The sequence below is a fragment of the Hylobates moloch genome, unplaced genomic scaffold (assembly GCF_009828535.3).
Source record: "Hylobates moloch isolate HMO894 unplaced genomic scaffold, HMol_V3 SCAFFOLD_4, whole genome shotgun sequence".
Classification (NCBI taxonomy): Eukaryota; Metazoa; Chordata; class Mammalia; order Primates; family Hylobatidae; genus Hylobates; species Hylobates moloch.
The window spans coordinates 53,090,628-53,110,179 of NW_026652279.1; the positions used below are offsets into that span (position 1 = coordinate 53,090,628).

The 19,552-nt window shown below is 35.7% G+C and overlaps 1 protein-coding gene across 5 annotated transcripts in view; it reads right to left on the reverse strand.

Annotated features, from left to right (window-relative positions):
- Nucleotides 1-19,552, reverse strand: part of DZIP3 (DAZ interacting zinc finger protein 3) — a 125,030-nt gene that overhangs the window by 36,332 nt on the left and 69,146 nt on the right. For all 5 annotated transcript variants that reach the window (XM_032150217.2, XM_032150218.2, XM_058437539.1 and 2 more), the window contains 8 exons: nt 18,138-18,755; nt 16,278-16,310; nt 14,814-14,983; nt 13,967-14,011; nt 11,743-11,768; nt 8,590-8,755; nt 967-1,062; nt 689-816 (listed from right to left, as the gene is read on the reverse strand). In XM_032150217.2, coding sequence (XP_032006108.1) covers nt 689-816; nt 967-1,062; nt 8,590-8,755; nt 11,743-11,768; nt 13,967-14,011; nt 14,814-14,983; nt 16,278-16,310; nt 18,138-18,755 — 1,282 coding nt within the window. The remainder of the gene's footprint in view (nt 1-688; nt 817-966; nt 1,063-8,589; nt 8,756-11,742; nt 11,769-13,966; nt 14,012-14,813; nt 14,984-16,277; nt 16,311-18,137; nt 18,756-19,552) is intronic.

A 19,552-nucleotide genomic window follows, 5' to 3' on the forward strand; every position in this document is an offset into this window, starting at 1 on the left:
TCTTGGACTCCCCACTCGAAGACATTCGAAGCACTTTTCTATTCTCCCTATCAGCATTCTAGAAACTGCAATGGATTTTACTATTTAAACAAATACAGGTTGGAAGCAGTGATTAGTACAAAAAGAACAAAGCAGGTTACTAATTTTTCCCTAAGTCAGTCAGAATTTTTGATCTGAAGGCATTTAATACTTCAGGTTTAGGAGAAAAGAGATTGGGGTAAGGGGGGAAAGAATCTCCCCCAGTCAAACAAACAAACAAAAAGATTTGTTTTCAATCTCGCAGGCTTAGAACACAAATGAGAGACCAACATAAAAATACACTCAACTGATTCCTTGGTGTCTTTAAGGAATGTATTCACATACTATAAAGAAACAGCCAATCATTGGTCACATTTTTACAAACTAGAGTCACGACCTGAAAGTTAATTATCTTTCTCATGTAATTCTATTATCTTAACACTTGTTCAGCCAATACATGAAAAGCTTGATATATAGTGTGAGTAGCTGCTTATTTCTCAATCCAGTTGTCAAGACAAAAATATGGTTGGTTTTTAAACAAGTGCAGTCCTGTGGTTGGAGTTCCTAATGTGTAGTCACAGTGCCACCTAGTGGTTATGCAGGGATTAACTATTAAAGATACTGTTTATTACGGAGCAGAATTTCCCTTTATCAAAAGATTTACACTTACTTGGAAATCTTATTGATTCCAAAAGCCACTTGTTGATTAAGAGATGCGATAATTTTGTCTTTCTTTTTAATCTGCATTTGGTTTTCTTGCCACCGAAAAGTCATTGTTCTCAACTGTCTTTTGAAATCCTGATCAATAAAAAATATTTCACATAATTATGTTCAAGTCACCAGAAATTGAAAGAAAAAAGCAAAGTTCTTTTCAAACAGAAAGCACCAGTAAGTTTAATATTTGAAATACTTCTCACTTCCCTCAGATCTAATGGCAAAAATACTTACTTCACACTGATAGTGCAATTTATAAAGCTGCCTTTGACGGGCAAGTCTTTCCTTTTCAGTTTCTCCATAGTCTGTAGTTACTTTGCCAGCTGAGCCCTATTGAGCACAGGAAATATGCATGTATTATTTTCCTCTAAAAAAATATTTTAGTTATTTGAAAGGGATTTAAAGTTGCCATCTAACTTCTTTCACTTTTTTTTGTCTCAAGTCAAACACCCAATTTAGATAAACCCACCTCCCCTCATTTATAGAATTTAATAAACAGTACCAGTTACTTGCCTCTTGCTGCTACTGCTGGATACCACTAACAGCATGATTACCATTTCTTTTTATTATTATTATTATTATACTTTAAGTTTTAGGGTACATGTGCACAACGTGCAGGTTTGTTACGTATGTATACATGTGCCATGTTGGTGTGCTACACCCATTAACTCGTCATTTAGCATTAGGTATATCTCATAATGCTATCTCTCCCCCCTCCCCCCACCTCACAACAGGCCCCGATGTGTGATGTTCCCCTTCCTGTGTCCATGTGTTCTCATTGTTCAATTCCCACCTATGAGTGAGAACATGTGGTGTTTGGTTTTTTGTCCTTGCAATAGTTTGCTGAGAATGATGGTTTCCACCTTCATCCATGTCCCTACAAAGGACATGAACACTTCATTTTTTATGGCTGCATAGTATTCCATGGTGTATATGTGCCACATTTTCTTAATCCAGTCTATTGTTGTTGGACATTTGGGTTGGTTCCAAGTCTTTGCTATTGTGAATAGTGCCGCAATAAACATACGTGTGCATGTGTCTTTATAGCAGCATGATTTATAGTCCTTTGGGTATATACCCAGTAATGGGATGGCTGAGTCAGATGGTATTTCTAGTTCTAGATCCCTGAGGAATTGCCACACTAACTTCCACAGTGGTTGAACTAGTTTATAGTCCCACCAACAGTGTAAAAGCGTTCCTATTTCTCCACATCCTCTCCACCACCTGTTGTTTCCTGACTTTTTAATGACTGCCATCATAACTGGTGTGAGATGGTGTCTCATTGTGGTTTTGATTTGCATTTCTCTGATGGCCAGTGACGACGAGTATTTGTTCATCTGTCTTTTGGCTGCATATATGTCTTCTTTTGAGAAGTGTCTGTTCATATCCTTCACCCACTTGTTGATGGGGTTTTTTTCTTGTAAATTTGTTTGAGTTCATTGTAGATTTGGATATTAGCCCTTTGTCAGATGAGCAGATAGCAAAAATTTTCTCCCATTCTATAGGTTGCCTGTTCACTCTGATGGTAGTTTATTTTGCTGTGCAGAAGCTCTTTACTTTAATTAGATCCCATTTATCAATTTTGGCTTTTGTTGCCATTGTTTTTGGTGTTTTAGACATGAAGTCCTTGCCCATGCCTATGTCCTAGGTTTTCTTCTAGGGTTTTTATGGTTTTAGGTCTAACATTTAAGTCTTTAATCCATCTTGAATTAATTTTTGTATAAGATGTAAGGAAGGGATCCAGTTTTAGCTTTCTATATGGCTAGCCAATTTTCCCAGCACCATTTATTAAATAGGGAATCCTTTCCCCATTTCTTCTTTTTGTCAGGTTTGTCAAAGATCAGATAGTTGTAGTTATGTGGCATTATTTCTGAGGGCTCTGTTCTGTTCCATTGGTCTATATCTCTGTTTTGGTACCAGTACTATGCTGTTTTGGTTACTGTAGCCTTGTAGTATAGTTTGAAGTCAGGTAGCATGATGCCTCCAGCTTTGTTCTTTTGGCTTAGGATTGACTTGACAATGCAGGCTCTTTCTTGGTTCCGTATGTACTTTGAAGTAGTTTTTTCCAATTCTGTGAAGAAAGTCATTGGTAGCTTGATGGGGATGGAATTGAATCTATAAATTACCTTGGGCAGTATGGCCATTTTCACAATATTGATTCTTCCTACCCATGAGCATGGAATGTTCTTCCATTTGTTTGTATCCTCTTTTATTTTGTTGAGCAGTGGTTTGTAGTTCTCCTTGAAGAGGTCCTTCATATCCCTTGTAAGTTGGATTCCTAGGTATTTTATTTTCTTTGAAGCAATTGTGAATGGGAGTTCACTCATGATTTGGCTCTCTGTCCATTTTTGGTGTATAAGAATGCTTGTGATTTTTGCACATTGATTTTGTATCCTGAGACTTTGCTGAAGTTGCTTATGAGATTAAGGAGATTTTGGGCTGAGATGATGGGGTTTTCTAGACATAAAATCATGTCATCTGCAAACAGGGACAATTTGACTTCCTCGTTTCCTAATTGAATCCACTTTATTTCCTTCTCCTGCCTGATTGCTCTGGCCAGAACTTTCAACGCTATTTTGAATAGGAGTGGTGAGAGACAGCATCCCTGTCTTGTGCCAGTTTTCAAAGGGAATGCTTCCAGTTTTTGCCCATTCAGTATGATATTGGCTGTGGGTTTGTCATAGATAGCTCTTATTATTTTGAGATATGTCCCATCAATACCTAATTTATTGAGAGTTTTTAGCATGAAGGTTGTTGAATTTTGTCAAAGGCCTTTTCTGCATCTATCGAGATAATCATGTGGTTTTTGTCTTTGGTTCTGTTTATATGCTGGATTATGTTTATTGATTTGCGTATGTTGAACCAGCCTTGCATCCCAGTGAGGAAGCCCACTTGATTATGGTGGATAAGCTTTTTGATGTGCTGCTGGATTCAGTTTGCCAGTATTTTATTGAGGATTTTTGCATCGATGTTCATCAGGGATATTGGTCTAAAATTGTCTTTTTTTGTTATGTCTCTGACAGGCTTTGGTATCAGGATGATGTTGGCCTCATAAAATGAGTTAGGGAGGATTCCCTCTGTTTCTATTGATTGGAATAGTTTCAGAAGGAATGGTACCAGCTCCTCCTTGTACCTCTGGTAGAATTCGGCTGTGAATTCATCTGGTCCTGGACTTTTTTTGGTTGGTAAGCTATTAATTATTGCCTCAATTTCAGAGCCTGTTATTGGTCTATTCAGAGATTCAACTTCTTCCTGGTTTAGTCTTGGGAGGGTGTATGTGTCGAGGAATTTATCCATTTCTTCTAGATTTTCTAGTTTATTTGTGTAGAGGTGTTTATAGTATTCTCTGATGGTAGTTTGTATTTCTGTGGGATGGGTGGTGATATCCTGTTTATCATTTTTTTATTGTGTCTATTTGATTGTTCTCTCTTTTCTTCTTTATTAGTCTTGTTAGCAGTCTATCAATTTTGTTGATCTTTTCAAAAAACCAGCTCATGGATTCATTGAGTTTTTGAAGGGTTTTTTGTGTCTCTATCCCCTTCATTTCTGCTCTGATCTTAGTTATTTCTTGCCTTCTGTTAGCTTTTGAATGTGTTTGCTCTTGCTTCTCTAGTTCTTTTAATTGTGATGTTAGGGTGTCAATTTTAGATCTTTCCTGCTTTCTCTTGTGGGCATTTAGTGCTATAAATTTCCCTCTACACACTGCTTTAAAAGTGTCCCAGAGATTCTGGTATGTTGTGTCTTTGTTCTTGTTGATTTCAAAGAACATCTTTATTTCTGCCTTCATTTCATTATGTACCCAGTAGTCATTCAGGAGAGGGTTGTTCAGTTTCCATGTAGTTGAGCAGTTTTGAGTGAGTTTCTTAATCCTGAGTTCTAGTTTGATTGCACTGTGGTCTGAGAGACAGTTTGTTATAATTTCTCTTCTTTTACATTTGCTGAGGAGTGCTTTACTTCCAACTATGTGGTCAATTTTGGAATAGGTGTGGTGTGGTGCTAAGAAGAATGTATATTCTGTTGATTTGGGGTGGAGAGTTCTGTAGATGTCTATTAGGTCTACTTGGTGCACAGCTGAGTTCAATTCCTGGATATCCTTGTTAACTTTCTGTCTCACTGATCTGTTTAATGTTGACAGTGGGGTGTTAAAGTCTCCCATTATTATTGTGTGGGAGTCTAAGTCTCTTTGTAGGTAACTCAGGACTTGCTTTATGAATCTGGGTGCTCTTGTATTGAGTGCATATATATTTAAGATAGTTAGCTCTTCTTGTTGAGTTGATCCCTTTACCATTATGTAATGGCCTTCTTTGTCTCTTTTGATCTTTGTTGGTTTAAAGTCTGTTTTATCAGAGACTAGGATTGCAACCCCTGCCTTTTTTTGTTTTCCATTTGCTTGGTAGATCTTCCTCCATCCCTTTATTTTGAGCCTATGTGTGCCTCTGCATGTGAGATGGGTTTCCTGAATACAGCACACTGATGGGTCTTGACTCTTTATCCAATTTGCCAGTCTGTGTCTTTTAATTGGAGCATTTAGCCCATTTACATTTAAGGTTAATATTGTTATGTGTGAATTTGATCCTGTCATTATGATGTTAGCTGGTTATTTTGCTCGTTAGCTGATGCAGTTTCTTCCTAGCCTCGATGGTCTTTACAATTTGGCATGATTTTGCAGTGGCTGGTAGCGGTTGTTCCTTTCTATGTTTAGTGCTTCTTTCAGGAGCACTTTTAGGGCAGGCCTGGTGGTGACAAAATCTCTCAGCATTTGCTTGTCTGTAAAGGATTTTATTTCTCCTTCACTTATGAAACTTAGTATGGCTGGATATGAAATTCTGGGTTGAAAACTCTTTTCTTTAAGAATGTTGAATATTGGCCCCCACTCTCTTCTGGCTTGTAGAGTTTCTGCCAAGAGATCAGCTGTTAGTCTGATGGGCTTCCCTTTGTGTACCGACCTTTCTTTCTGGCTGCCCTTAACATTTTTTCCTTCATTTCAACTTTGGTGACTCTGACAATTATGTGTCTTGGAGTTGCTCTTCTCGAGGAGTATCTTTGTGGTGTTCTCTGTATATCCTAAATTTGAATGTTGGCCTGCCTTGCTAGATTGGGGAAGTTCTCCTGGATAATAACCTGCAGAGTGTTTTCCAGCTGGGTTCCATTCTCCCCGTCACTTTCAGGTACACCAATCAGATGTAGATTTGGTCTTTTCACATAGTCCCATATTTTTTGGAGGTTTGTTCATTTCTTTTTATTCTTTTTTCTCTAAACTTCTCGCTTCATTTCATTCATTTGCTCTTCCATCACTGATACCCTTTCTTCCAGTTGATCGAATTGGCTACTGAGGCTTGTGCATTCGTCACATAGTTCTTGTGCCGTGGTTTTCAGCTCTATCAGGTCCTTTAAGGACTTATCTGCATTGGTTATTCTAGTTAGCCATTTGTCTAATGTTTTTTCAAGGTTTTTAACTTCTTTGCCATGGGTTTGAATTTCCTCCTCTAGCTTGGAGTAGTTTGATCGTCTGAAGCCTTCTCTCAACTCATCAAAGTCATTCTCCATCCAGGTTTGTTCCATTGCTGGTGAGGAGCTGTGTTCCTTTGGAGGAGGAGAGGCACTCTGATTTTTAGAATTTTCAGTTTTTCTGCTCTGTTTTTTCCCCATCTTTGTGGTTTTATCTACCTTTGGTCTTTGATGATGGTGACGTACAGATGGGGCTTTGGTGTGGATGTGCTTTCTGTTAGTTTTCCTTCTAACAGTCAGGACCCTCAGCTGCAGGTCTATTGGAGTATGCTGGAGTCCACTCCAGACCCTGTTTGCCTGGGTATCAGCAGCGGAGGCTGCAGAACAATGGATATTGGTAAACAGCAAATGTTGCTGCCTGATCGTTCCTCTGGAAGTTTTGCCTCAGAGGGGTACCCGGCCGTGTGAGGTGTCAGTCTGCCCCTACTGGGGGGTGCCTCCCAGTTAGGCTACTCGGGGGTCAGGGACCCACTTGAGGAGGCAGTCTGTCCCTTCTCAGATCTCAAGCTACGTGCTGGGAGAACCACTACTCTCTTCAAAGCTGTCAGACAGGGACATTTAAGTCTGCAGAGGTTTCAGCTGCCTTTTGTTTGGCTATGCCCTGCCCCCAGAGGTGGAGTCTACAGAGGCAGGGAGGCCTCCTTGAGCTGCGGTGGGCTCCACCCAGTTCGAGCTTCCCAGCTGCTTTGTTTACCTACTCAAGCCTTGGCAATGGAGAATGCCCCTCCCCCAGCCTCGCTGCCACCTTGCAGTTTGATCTCAGACTGCTGTGCTAGCAATGAGCGAGGCTCTGCGGGTGTGGGACCCTCCACGCCAGGCACAGGATAAAATCTGCTGGTGTGCCGTTTGCTAAGACCATCGGAAAAGTGCAGTATCAGGGTGGGAGTGACCTGATTTTCCAGGTGCCGTCTGTCACCCCTTTCCTTGGCTAGGAAAGGGAATTCCCTGACCCCTTGTGCTTCCCGGGTGAGGCGATGCCTCGCCCTGCTTCAGCTAACACTCGGTGCGCTGCACCCACTGTCCTGCACCCACTGTCCAACAATCCCCAGTGAGATGAACCCGGTACCTCAGTTGAAAATGCAGAAATCATTCATCTTCTGCGTCACTCACACTGGGAGCTGTAGACTGGAGCTGTTCCTATTTGGCCATCTTGGCTCCACCCCCTGCTTACCATTTCTTTAGCATTTTGTTTGTAAGGGTAATACTTTTATTGTCGTAAGAACCAAATGACATAGGCAGTCATTACTTCCATTTTAGAGATGATAAAATATTGAGTAACTTGCCCCAAATCACATAGACAGTAAGTGGAGGAGCCTGCATTCTACAGTCTTAATTGCCCAAGCACTTAATTACACTGTATCATCTGAGTTTTAAACTTATCCACTAGATTGTAAACATTATCCATAGACTGTAGAGGCTTTGTCTTAGCATAGCTCTTGACACAATATGCAGGTGATAAATGGGTTTTGAATAAATGAATAAACTATTTTTAAAGGTATGTAACATTTTAATTCTATCTTTGAGTTCCCATAGTCTCATGGCTATAGAATGAAAACCAGAGATCCCATATTTAAACTGTAGTGTGACATCCAAAGCTAAGAATATGTCATTTCCGTTAAAATGTACATATTCTAATTAGGAGAAAAAAGGTATGACAATTATATGAATGTTGTACTATCAGCCACGGAATCATTTGCACTAACTGTACCCTTAGACAATGAATATTCCTACATATTACATACCACTATATTTAAACAGCAGAGCAGGTTATCATTGAATTCACATTATAGGTAAAAAAATTGCTTTTTAAAAAATTATTTCATTTGCTGTTGAGCACTTAAATCATGTTCACATATAGGTACATCATTCCAAGCAGTGACTATACAGGAATAGAGCCAGAAAAAAAAAATGATTATACATCAATATTTTCTGTAGACATTTTATGGTAACAATCATATTTAATTTTTAAAAAGGAAAGCAGCTTTATATTACAAAACTATTTTTGTCATGACATGTAATCTAGTAGGATTATGCTAGTCTTTTTTTTTCCTTTGTGGTATTCGAAAAACCTTTGCAAGAAATGCATTTGTAATCAACTTTGCCCTATAATTAAAGCCAGGAAATGGTTTGAGGGCTAAAGTGAAGTTTCCAGCTCCTAGGCATTCTTTGTTTTCTTATTCTATTTTCCTTCATATATTCCTCCTTACCTTTTACACTTTTCTCTTTCTCCTCACAAACAGTATAAACCACTGGGCTTTTCAAAGGGTCATGCTGTTTAAAGAGTCACAGGAAAAACTAGATAACAAATGAATCTAAGAGAAGGCAGGCACCCTCTCTAATCATGCTTACCTGCTCTATCATGTCCAGAATATGCAATTCATCCAGGCTATAGAACTTGTCTTCCATTGCAGAATCCTCTTGAACATCACTTGCATCATCTTTTATAAGTCTACTGACTGAGTGTGGATTTGCTTGTTCTTTCCTCAACTGCTCTTCCTTTTCTACCATATATGGGCTGTAGTGGTGACATAATCAATGTGGGCTTTTACAATTGTATAGTGATTTTCATTTAAGCTATTGCTTCCAAAGTTAGTATTGTACTGGTTTCATAAGATGCTCAGCATTAGAAGGGTTCATGATCAAAGGAAGTTTGGATAGTGCTCATACTGAGTCTTTCTTTTGAATATTCATAATGAATATTAGCATATTTAAAGTAGCACTCAATCAAGGTACCTATTTAATTCTATTCATGCCACTGTTTTCAAGAATTATGACACTACAGAGTTCACTTTACAAATTATAACTAGTAACATCAGTTGCTTTGGAAAACAGTACTTTCAGAAATACTGGCAAACATTTCCACATCTGCTATATTATTTTACCATCATAACATTCTTTGTTCCCCCTTAATTTTCTTGACAAGTAGGTTGGTTTAAGCAACTTCAGTGATTAGGTCCAATGCACGTTTAAATAGAGAGTTGAAAACAGCAACATAAAATAGACTGTAAAATGGAGGTTTCTTTTGTAACAGAACTTTTTTAAAAAAGAACTACAGTAACAACATGGATTTCAGTAACTACACTACTAACAGAGACCACTTTTTAAAAATGAAAATACTATATATATATATACACACATACACACACACACACACACACACACACACACAATGGCAATTAACCAATTTCTACACTTTTTTTCTAAAATTTAATTGCATGCTACTGTCCTTTCACTTGGCCTACTACTTAGTAGCTCTAAATTTCCTTCCTAATCTCCTTGAATGGCAACAAGAATAGGAGTATTTTTACTTAGAGTGTGATATGACTCTATTTAACTGGCGAATAGAAACTCTAGGATACATTATTACTTTTTTAGAACACTTTGAGATCTAGAAAAAAATGAAATTAATGCTTGTGGAATAATTCATAAAACACTATATAAGCAGTAATTAGGTATTACTGAGGTATTCTAGAGTGATCCAAACATTCTGAAAAGTTTGATGAAATCAATTGCTTGTGTAGACCACTGATTCTCAAACTCAATTACTTTTCTACACTACCTGAAGAGCTTTTAAAAATTAAATGTTTCTAGGCACCCCTACAACTGTAAAAATATAGATGAATTTGTATTTTTGAAAAGTTCACCAAGATTATTCCTAAATTTTTTAAACTACACTCAGGCATTGCTTAACAACAAGGATACTTTCTGAGAAATGTGTCATTAAGCTCTTTTATCATAACATATCATAGCATGTTATTACACAAAACTAGATGGTACAGCCTACTACACATATTGCTCCTAGGCTACAAACCTGTTATAGCATATTACTGTACTGAATACGATAGGCAGTTGTAACACATAAGTATGTCTGTATTTAAACGTATCTAAACACAGAAAAATTACAGTAAAAATACAATATAAAACATATAATATTGTACACCTGTATAGGGCATTTACCATGAATGCAGCTTGTAGGACTGGACGGTGCTCTGGGTGAGTCAGTGAATGAGAGGTGAGTACTGTATACTACTGTAGACTTTATAATAAACACCACAAATTCAGGCTACACTAAATTTATAAAAAGTAAAGTAATAGCACTACAATGTTATGACAGCTACACCACTACTAGGCAATAGGAATTTTTCAGCTTCATTGTAATTTTATGGGACCACCATCATACCTGAGGTCTGTCCTTGATCAAAATGTTGTTATGCAGTACAAGACTATACAGTAACAGCATTGAGATAATATAGGAAAATGTTCATATTTCTAAGATGTAAACTTAAGAATGAAGGGGTGAAATTACAAGGATGTTTGGGATTGAAAACACTTCAATAAAGAACAAAATGTCAAAGGAAGTATGAAACAAATGTGAAAAACATAGATAATTGCTGAATCAGAGTTATAGGTATATATGTTATTGTATATATACTATTCTCTTTACTTTTGTGTATATTTGAAAATTCTCATTTAAAGACAAATCTTCCTGGATGATCTGATCATCATCCAGATTTGGATCCACTGTGTAAGCAAAATGAGCAAAGTGATTGATGACGTTGTTTCATTCTTATTAAGCTATATTTATGACATTTAGACACAGCCTAAAAACAAAACAAAACAAAACTATTGCTCCAGTGGTTCAACTTGTTGCCAAAGAAAGTGAAAACACAACTTAAATGATGAACTATTTTATATACCAAGTGGATCACATCAATTGAAAATATCAACTACAAGTGAGAGCTTTAAAGTTAGCAAAATATGTTCTTGCTGCTGTTTTAAAGATATCTTACTTTATGTCCTCGGAATTGTCCAAAGTTACTACTATTCAATTAACAAACTTTTTGGTAAGAATAATGATCTCTTCATTGGACTGTCTGCACCCCTTCCTTCATCTACTACACTGTTATTAATCATGCACAATGCATGCAAAATACAGTGATTATTTTGCCATTAAAATGTTTCCATTAAAGGTTCAAAATTCACTGTGAATAACTGGATTAAAAATGCAGGTTAAGTCTTAAAAACAACAAAGCCAAACTTTTTGGTAAAAGGGGTCACTGGGACATAACAAAACTAGATAGTATAGCCTACTACACACCTAGGCTATATGGCATAACCTATTGCTCCTAGGCTACAAACCTAGGAGTGATGCATCCTTTAAAATCAGGTCTTAGTTGAGGTTTGGTCTAGACTACAATGTCTAGACTAAAATACAGTCTAACTACAATGTAGACTATATTTTAAAATAACTTAAGTAGCCTTACAGAAAAATGTTAAGAGGTTCTATTCTTCCAAAGCAAATGATAATTAAATGTTAAATGATCATTTAACTTTTTGTTACTTTCTATAAAAAAGCAGCAACTTATTAATTATTAAGACAAGGAACTATCCTTCTTCTCTTAGTGAGAAAACTTCCCAAAGGAAGGAAGCCTGTGTCATATTAGGAAAGTATGCCTTAAAAATACTGAGAAAAACTTAAAAATTAAATAAACGAATACTTACACTTGGTCTTCTTTTGAGTCTTTATTCTGAAAAATAACATAAGAATTAGTAATCTATATTAACTATATCAAAACAACATACTAGTAATATAATTACATTTAGGTCAGTGTTTCTCCAAAAATTTTTGATCATAACTAAAGAAATATATATCTTGATGTCATATGCACTGATGCATATACTTTTATACCTAAGTATAAAACTGAAATAAAAGTTCCATGAAATAAAACTTACTCATATTGTATGTGATTAATTCTAGTATTTTTTTATTTCTATTTATTTCCTTTTTTTAAAATGGCAGTTGTGATCTACTAAATTGGTCTTATAATCTGCTACCGAGTCTTGAAACATGACTTGAAAATCACTGATTCAGATGATAGAGGTGAGTATTGGGGCTGTGTCTGTACCTATTAATATACCTTTAGACACAATGTATATAATTCCAATTTATTCCTACACTACAAGCGCTCTTGAAAACCTATATATAAGGAGAAATCAGACTGATTACATTAAGAATCTCACAGAAAAAGAAGTGTTAAGAAGATCACAATTTGAAAAAAATCTTAAAAGCCCTAAATTTTATGTTAATTAAAATAAAACTATAAAGGCAACATACCAAATAAAGGTAGTATCAATGGCATTTAACACATATTAAACTAAGTATTACAGTACTAATTTCTACCATCTCTTGCATACAAGAAACTTCAGGGTCACAAGAAACTTCAGGGTCTCCTTCTCTACAGATACAATGCTGTATGTACAAATTTGTTTAGCTTTCTTGTCTGTATACTAAGATTTTTGTGTTTGTGTCTGTCCTTATGCTTAATATCCAGTACCAATTTGATTCTATGATTTAGAATTCTTGACTCCTGCCTTTGCTCTAGTGTACTTGAATACCTGAGTTGAAAAGACTTTTGATTGTTCACAACAAACACATCTAGCATAATGGATTATTTCTCAAATTCCCTTTTGGCTCTTCCCATGACAACTTTATGCCAATGAATATATCAGCCATACGAGGCTTTTTTATATCCAAAAATTTGAGAGCTTGAGCATTACCATATTTTAATTTTATGGCAGTAAAGGCAAGACACACTATATGCCCTTGCAACTTAGTTTGGTGGTTTGACAGCTGTGAATTTACTTGGCCAGTTTTATGTAGTATTAGACCCATGACTTACCAATACTTTGGCAAAAATTTAAAATATCATCAAAACAACAAATTAGTTTGTTTTATCAGATAAGAACTGTCTAAAAGTAAAGAAAAATCTCCATACTCATATCTTTAAAAAATAAAATTTAACTTTCATAATAACTTTTAAGTAAAATAAGCTATAATAAATGATTGTTAAATACAACAATGATAATGATATTTTACTTATCAGATTCGAATATGAATTCTTTTTTAAATCTTGACTTCGTGTTTTACAAATTCATCTTCATTGTCTTAAGTTTCATTAATGATTACAATTTGTTTACACTTTCAAATGACTAACAACATGGGCTCACCAGATTGTGGTTGGGCAAATATTCTCACTCAATTTATAATATACAGAATACATCAAGATTTTAAATATATTTTTCAGGCTAGAAAACAATTTTTTTCACCACAAAGTTGCATAACATGGTGGTTAGCTATATGCTTGATTAAAAAAAGACATGTGGCTTTCCCTTATAGTTTTCCTAGCAATTAAGAGACTCACTGGTAAAACTGGGCTACATACTGACTTGTTCATTTTGCAACTGACAAAATCAAAGCAGCAGCAATGCAGGAAGTTTGTATTTGTACCTTTTTGTGCACATTATTGCATTTTTGGCGTAGTCTCAGACATAAAGAAAAAAATCAAGATTACTTAAAGTTTTGAAAGCTGCTTCTAAACATATCAATAAAGATATGACAAAAAGCTGTTCTTAAAACAATGAGTACACATTTTAAAAATAAGTGGTATGTAGAAATTAATGAAATTTCCATGTGACTAATTCAGTCTATATTTATATATGCAAATGTATAAATTACAATTTAAGGAAGTGAAGTATGAAATTGTATTTCGTACTTCAAAATCATTCAGGGTATAACATATGTAGACTTCTCTATAATCATATATTCAGTAAGCGATTGAATCATTTGTGCTGTATGTCTACTTGAACTAATTTAAGTTCTAACAATGAATTCATGTATTTAACTCGTGTTCATAATCAGTATTATAATGCTATTATAGTCTCTTACCTTTTTATTCTTAGTCTTCTTCTTTTTCCTTTGTTTACTCTTAACCTAGTAGGTAAAAAATTATTTATTAAATATGTAATTCAAATTGCCCAATGGGTTATTTTGCAAAATATATTTCCTCTAACCACTGAGATCTTTTGTTTTCTAATATTATAGATATTTCTTCCTAGATTCTATGGAAACAATTATTTTTGTTTTTATAATTTTTATTTTAATCCTAGTCTTCTGTCCTTAAATAATCACTGATGAATAAAGGAACAACACATAATGTCAATAAGTAGGTTACTCATAAAAGTTCACAGATGCTCACTTACACACATGGATGTGAGTAACAAAGGAGGAAGACACTTTAAAAGCAACATATTCATGCCTATAAGATGAAAGATCTAAGGATAATTTAGTGACTATATAATAACTGTTACCACTTATTTGTAAAGAAATATGGAGATTCCATTCTGGATGAATTTCATTCTACCTCTGCGTAAATGGTTTTGAAATATCCCACTTTTCTCTTCCTTTCTTTCCTCTCTATTTTAGACTATATTTCTTCTACTTTCTAATACCTTCCCACATCCACTTCAATTGGGATTAAAAAAACAAAAAAAAATTACAATCTAGCATAATGCCTGCCACATAAGTGTTTAAGAAATGGTGGCAAAATAAATGGTTATGGCAGGAAAGATTATGGAAAGAAGTATTGAGGAAAGGACCATTCCAATTGAAGCTCTGTATAAACACTATGAAAATATAAGCTAAAATTATCTGGGATGCTTTAAGTACAGCACATGCAACAAATTAAAGGCCCCGAATAAGTTCTTCTAACTCAAATATTAATGAGAGCTTATACTTCCTGGAGATCTTTAAGAGATTCTGTTGAAGATTCACTGGGTATTGAGGCCCCATCTTTATTAATGTCTGCAAACTGTATCTCAGGGTGTGATTTCACATTTATATTGTACTCCATGAGAGGTGGACTTAGTTCTTCTTCCTCATTCTGTAACTCTTCTATTTCAATACCTAAACATTAAAGACAAAATTCTCAAAATCTAGATGAAAGCAATTTCAGCTTCTTATTAATATTATAATGTTTGCCCAATAAAGCAACATTCACAAAACAGAAATAAAATATATCTCTTTTAAATTACTCAATGAAAATGTGATGTTCATTTATCAATTACCAAATAATATGTGCAAACACCAGCCTGGAACTAATCAGTACGAACCTGAGTGCTATGTTGCCTACTGGAATCTTAGGTATTAGATTAGATATTAGATACTCTAGAACTTAAGTAGACTCTAAATACTAACTTTTTGCATGTCCTGCCCTTGATCCTATTAATAATGCAACTAGTATTATTTTAGCACATATATCTATCTGAAATATAAAGAAAAAGAAGATAAAAGATCTATTTTTTCTGTTTTCTTTCTTTTTCATAAGAGGGGTGTGAGCCCCCTATTATATGACCTTTTCTTTGAGACTTTGCTCCTTGATATTGCCCCAGAGACTCAGTCTCAAAACTTGTGGACTTTGTCTGACTGCTCTCAGAGAGTCCAGCATTTCATCCCAAACAAATCTGTGGTGGTGTTTTTTTAAGTATAATTTTAATTGAATAATATTAATTACACTTAAAAAATAGCACAAAAATGGAAATTAAACAATTACAACTTATCACCTGGCAAAAAAAGTATATAGCTATAAACAACAGACAGACTAAATAAAGTTATACACGCTAAACACCAAACAGAGAAAGCAGGAAGGTATTTTTTGCCTGCTGAAATTTCTGTGAGTAAAACGTTAGAACATCATCCTTGGGAAAACCCTGAAGCACATGCACTAAGCCAAAGGCAGAATAAAGCTCATTCTTGATTCAGCAGACCAGTGGTGATTTGATCACATGATTTTCCAAGTTCTTTTTTTTTGAGACTGAATCTTGCTCTGTCGCCCAGGCTGGAATGCAGTAGCGTGATCTTGGCTCACTGCAACCTCTGCCTTCTGCGTTCAAGCAATTCTCCTACCTCAGCCTCCTGAGTAGCTGGGACTACAGGCACCCGCCACCACACCTGGCTAATTTTTGTATTTTTAGTAGAGACGGGGTTTCACCATGTTGGCCAAGATGGTCTCGATCTCCTGACCTCGTGATCCACCTGCCTCAGCCTCCCAAAGTGCAGGGATTATAGGCGTGAGCCACTGCGCCTGGCCCAAGTTCTTCACAATTATAGTTTATCATTTAGTTTATCTGATCAAATAAAAATTTCATAGGTATCCCTTGTTAAAAAGTCATTTACACATTTTATTTTTAAATATACTTACGCTGACTGCCCGTTATCGACTGTAGAGCAATTCCTATAATACATAAAGAAAAATTTTAGATGTACAATTGCAAATGCAACAAATAAATGTCTGGCTAGGATTAAGAAAAGGCAGAATATTTTTATATTGCACCAATTTATTCTATAAGTAACTGGAAAAATAACCAGCTTTGCTCATCAATCCAGTTCAGACAAGGCGCAATCTTTAGATTATCACATAAAGGTTATAAACCCATGATTAGAGAAAAAAAGTAAACAAAAATGTATCACAGATAAAGCCTAGAACACAAGCACTTTAAACCAAGCAACAAATACTTATGTTTACAGTCTAAGGCCATGAAATAATAGTTAATTACACAGCAAACCTCCACTGAAAGTTGGGACCTTTTTAGCAATCTGATTTATCCGATCATCACTTGCTCTCCTTGCCCATTAATATTTATTGAGCACCTACAATGTATATCAGGCTGTGTTAAGCTCTAGAGATTGAATGGTGAAGAAAAAAAAAGAATCTTCATGCAGATTTAGTGGGATGATGGATGTTAATCAAATTATCAGATATCCAAATAAAAAGCAACTATAATAGCTGAGGAAAGAAATATAAGATGGTAAGAAAGACTCTAGTAAAGGGACTTGACCAATAAGCTCTTCAGTCTACTTGAGTAAGAACTGCTTAAAATGCTTTGAATTGAATGGGTGCTCAAAACTCTTTCTCAAGTACTCTAGTCTCATGAATTATTTAAAATCCTAATAGAATAAATGTATTTTTTAAAACCCTAATTTATAAGTCAAAAATTCTTGCCTGACTTTCTTATATATCAAACTCAGTGTCCTCTTCTTTCATTCTTAGATTATGCAAGAAAACAAAGGTATTCCAGAGCCTTTAGTAAATACCAGGACTGAAATTGGGCATAGCAATTATCTCTGAAGAAAATCTGGACCAGTTCACTAGAAACTTGTACAGTTGTATATTTATATAGCATCAGTGTGGTCATCAGTTGTTCATTAGGCTGTAAATAACTTGGGACCAGGAAGTCATCCTGAATAGCACAGCAGGGTTTCAGAGATGTTGTCATGCCTTGAACTCTGCTTTCCAAAAGAATAGCTGAGAAGGTATCCTGAGATATGGGAAAGGAGGTCTGAAGTCTTTTCCATATCAACAGACAAGTTGGGGAATGGCCAATACAAACACTTGCATGAATGTTACCTGATTTTTAAAATTATCTACAGCCAATGAATAGCTGCTAAAATTGTAAACTAAACAAGGTTCTGCTACAAAGTAGAAGAAACATACATCCACACTGTGTCTGAACGAACATCTCTGAAACCACACAGTACCTACATGTCATGGTTTTAAACTTTATTAATTTTGGAGAATAAAACTCCACTTAAAGAGATAAAACTCTACTCAAGTCTTCGATTTCTTTCTGAAAAATGCGAACTCCTCAATGTAACAAAAAAATCCTCTTGAATGTACTCTATGAACTCTCCCCTACTTTAATCTCAATAAAGCCAACATTTTTTAGTTGCCTGCAGTATATTTTTATGTTTCTATACCTTTATTTTGTTTCCCTCTGAACATCCTTCTCAGTCTGCTTCACCTGGCTAACTTCTGCACACCATTAATAGTTCTTTTAACTATCATACTCTCCAGAAAGCTTTTTTGGACTCCTTTAGCCTAGGATTTCCCATGGTATTCTGGAAACATCTCTAGCACTATAGTTTCTATTACCTTCCTGATGAGTCCATTTTCCCAAAACTGTGAGCTCACTGAATCTCTTGCCCTTTGCACTGTGCCTAGCACAGAGCAGACATTCAATCAATGGATGTTTATTGGCTGAAGTAAATAATTATTTAGTACCTTGTTGATAGCAGGATAACATCCTCTGTATGATTTCTGGTACTGGTATGCCTAGGTAGACGGATAGCTGATGGTAATCAAGGGAGATATTCTCAATGGGATTCTCCTTCACTTTGTCAATATCCTCTTGCATCATCCCAAGGCGCAGAAGAATATCTGAAACTTTTTTCCAAATTGAATTGAACTGTGACTCAGTGAGACCATTCATCAAAATCTCACTAAGGAGGATATCCCTGTATTTGCACAGTCTCAGGATGTCTGCAGATTTAGAGATGTCAGAAGATGGCGGTTCCATATTCCATCCTTTTTTGGGTGCAGGGAATACATTCAAATGTTTTATAAGAGCTAATAGGAGGCATAAGTCAAACTGTTTGGATTGCGGTAACTCCTTGTTTGGAGGATAAAGCAGATGCCATGATCCACCCAAAGGATGATTGGTCCAAAGATGGTTGTAGTAGGATTCCAGCACATTCTTGTGTATAAGAAGCTCTTTTTTCAAAAGAGGGGGTGGCATAGCCTCATCAAATATTTGTCGAACAATGTCAGTACCAGAAATAATAATTATATGAAGCAGATGATAGAAATAATTATAATCAAGCTTGAAGATAGGCATTTCATCTGAAAATAAATTTTGGGAAGTCAAGACATTACACACTAATGCTCTTTTTCTATTTGGCCTCTCACATTATATCCTAAGCTCCTGTAGGATAAAAACTATTCCAAAAGAATGAAGGATAGTACAGTGCTTTGCCATAGCCAGTGCTCAATTAGCATGCTGCTTTCTCTCTGTCAAAAAATCTAAACAAAAACAACATGTTCCCAAGCAAGAGTAATAACAAAGACTAATCACCAGAGAAGTCTTTCAATCATCCAAGGTTTTGTTCAAGTAAATGATCTTTGGCAACAAAATGGCATCAAAGTATTAGGTCTTTAAAAATTCTGAAATTTGCCAAGAATGCTAATTGTCAATGTTTAACTATACGTAAACAATTATACTTTATTCTAATCAGCACTGCCCAAAAGAACATCATGTGATAAAATGTTTTATATTTGCACTAATACTCATTGAGCACTGGAAATGCAGCTTGGGTGACTAAGGAACTGAATTTTAAATTTAATTTTAATTAATTTAAATTTAAGTAGCCACATACAGCTAGGGACTACTATACTAGATAGCACAGATCTGTATCAAGAAATGCCAAAAGATCTAGCTCCTTCCTACTCAAAGGGTAGCCCAGAGACCAGCAGCATCAAGCATCCACCTGAAAGCCTGTTAGAAAAGCACAGTCTCAGGCCCCACTCCAGACCTACTGAATTGAAATCTGCCTTTTAACAAAGTTGCCAGATACAGCAAATATATGTATAATGTTTGAGAAACTCTGATCTAATAAACCTCATCTTCTCACCCCCTCAAA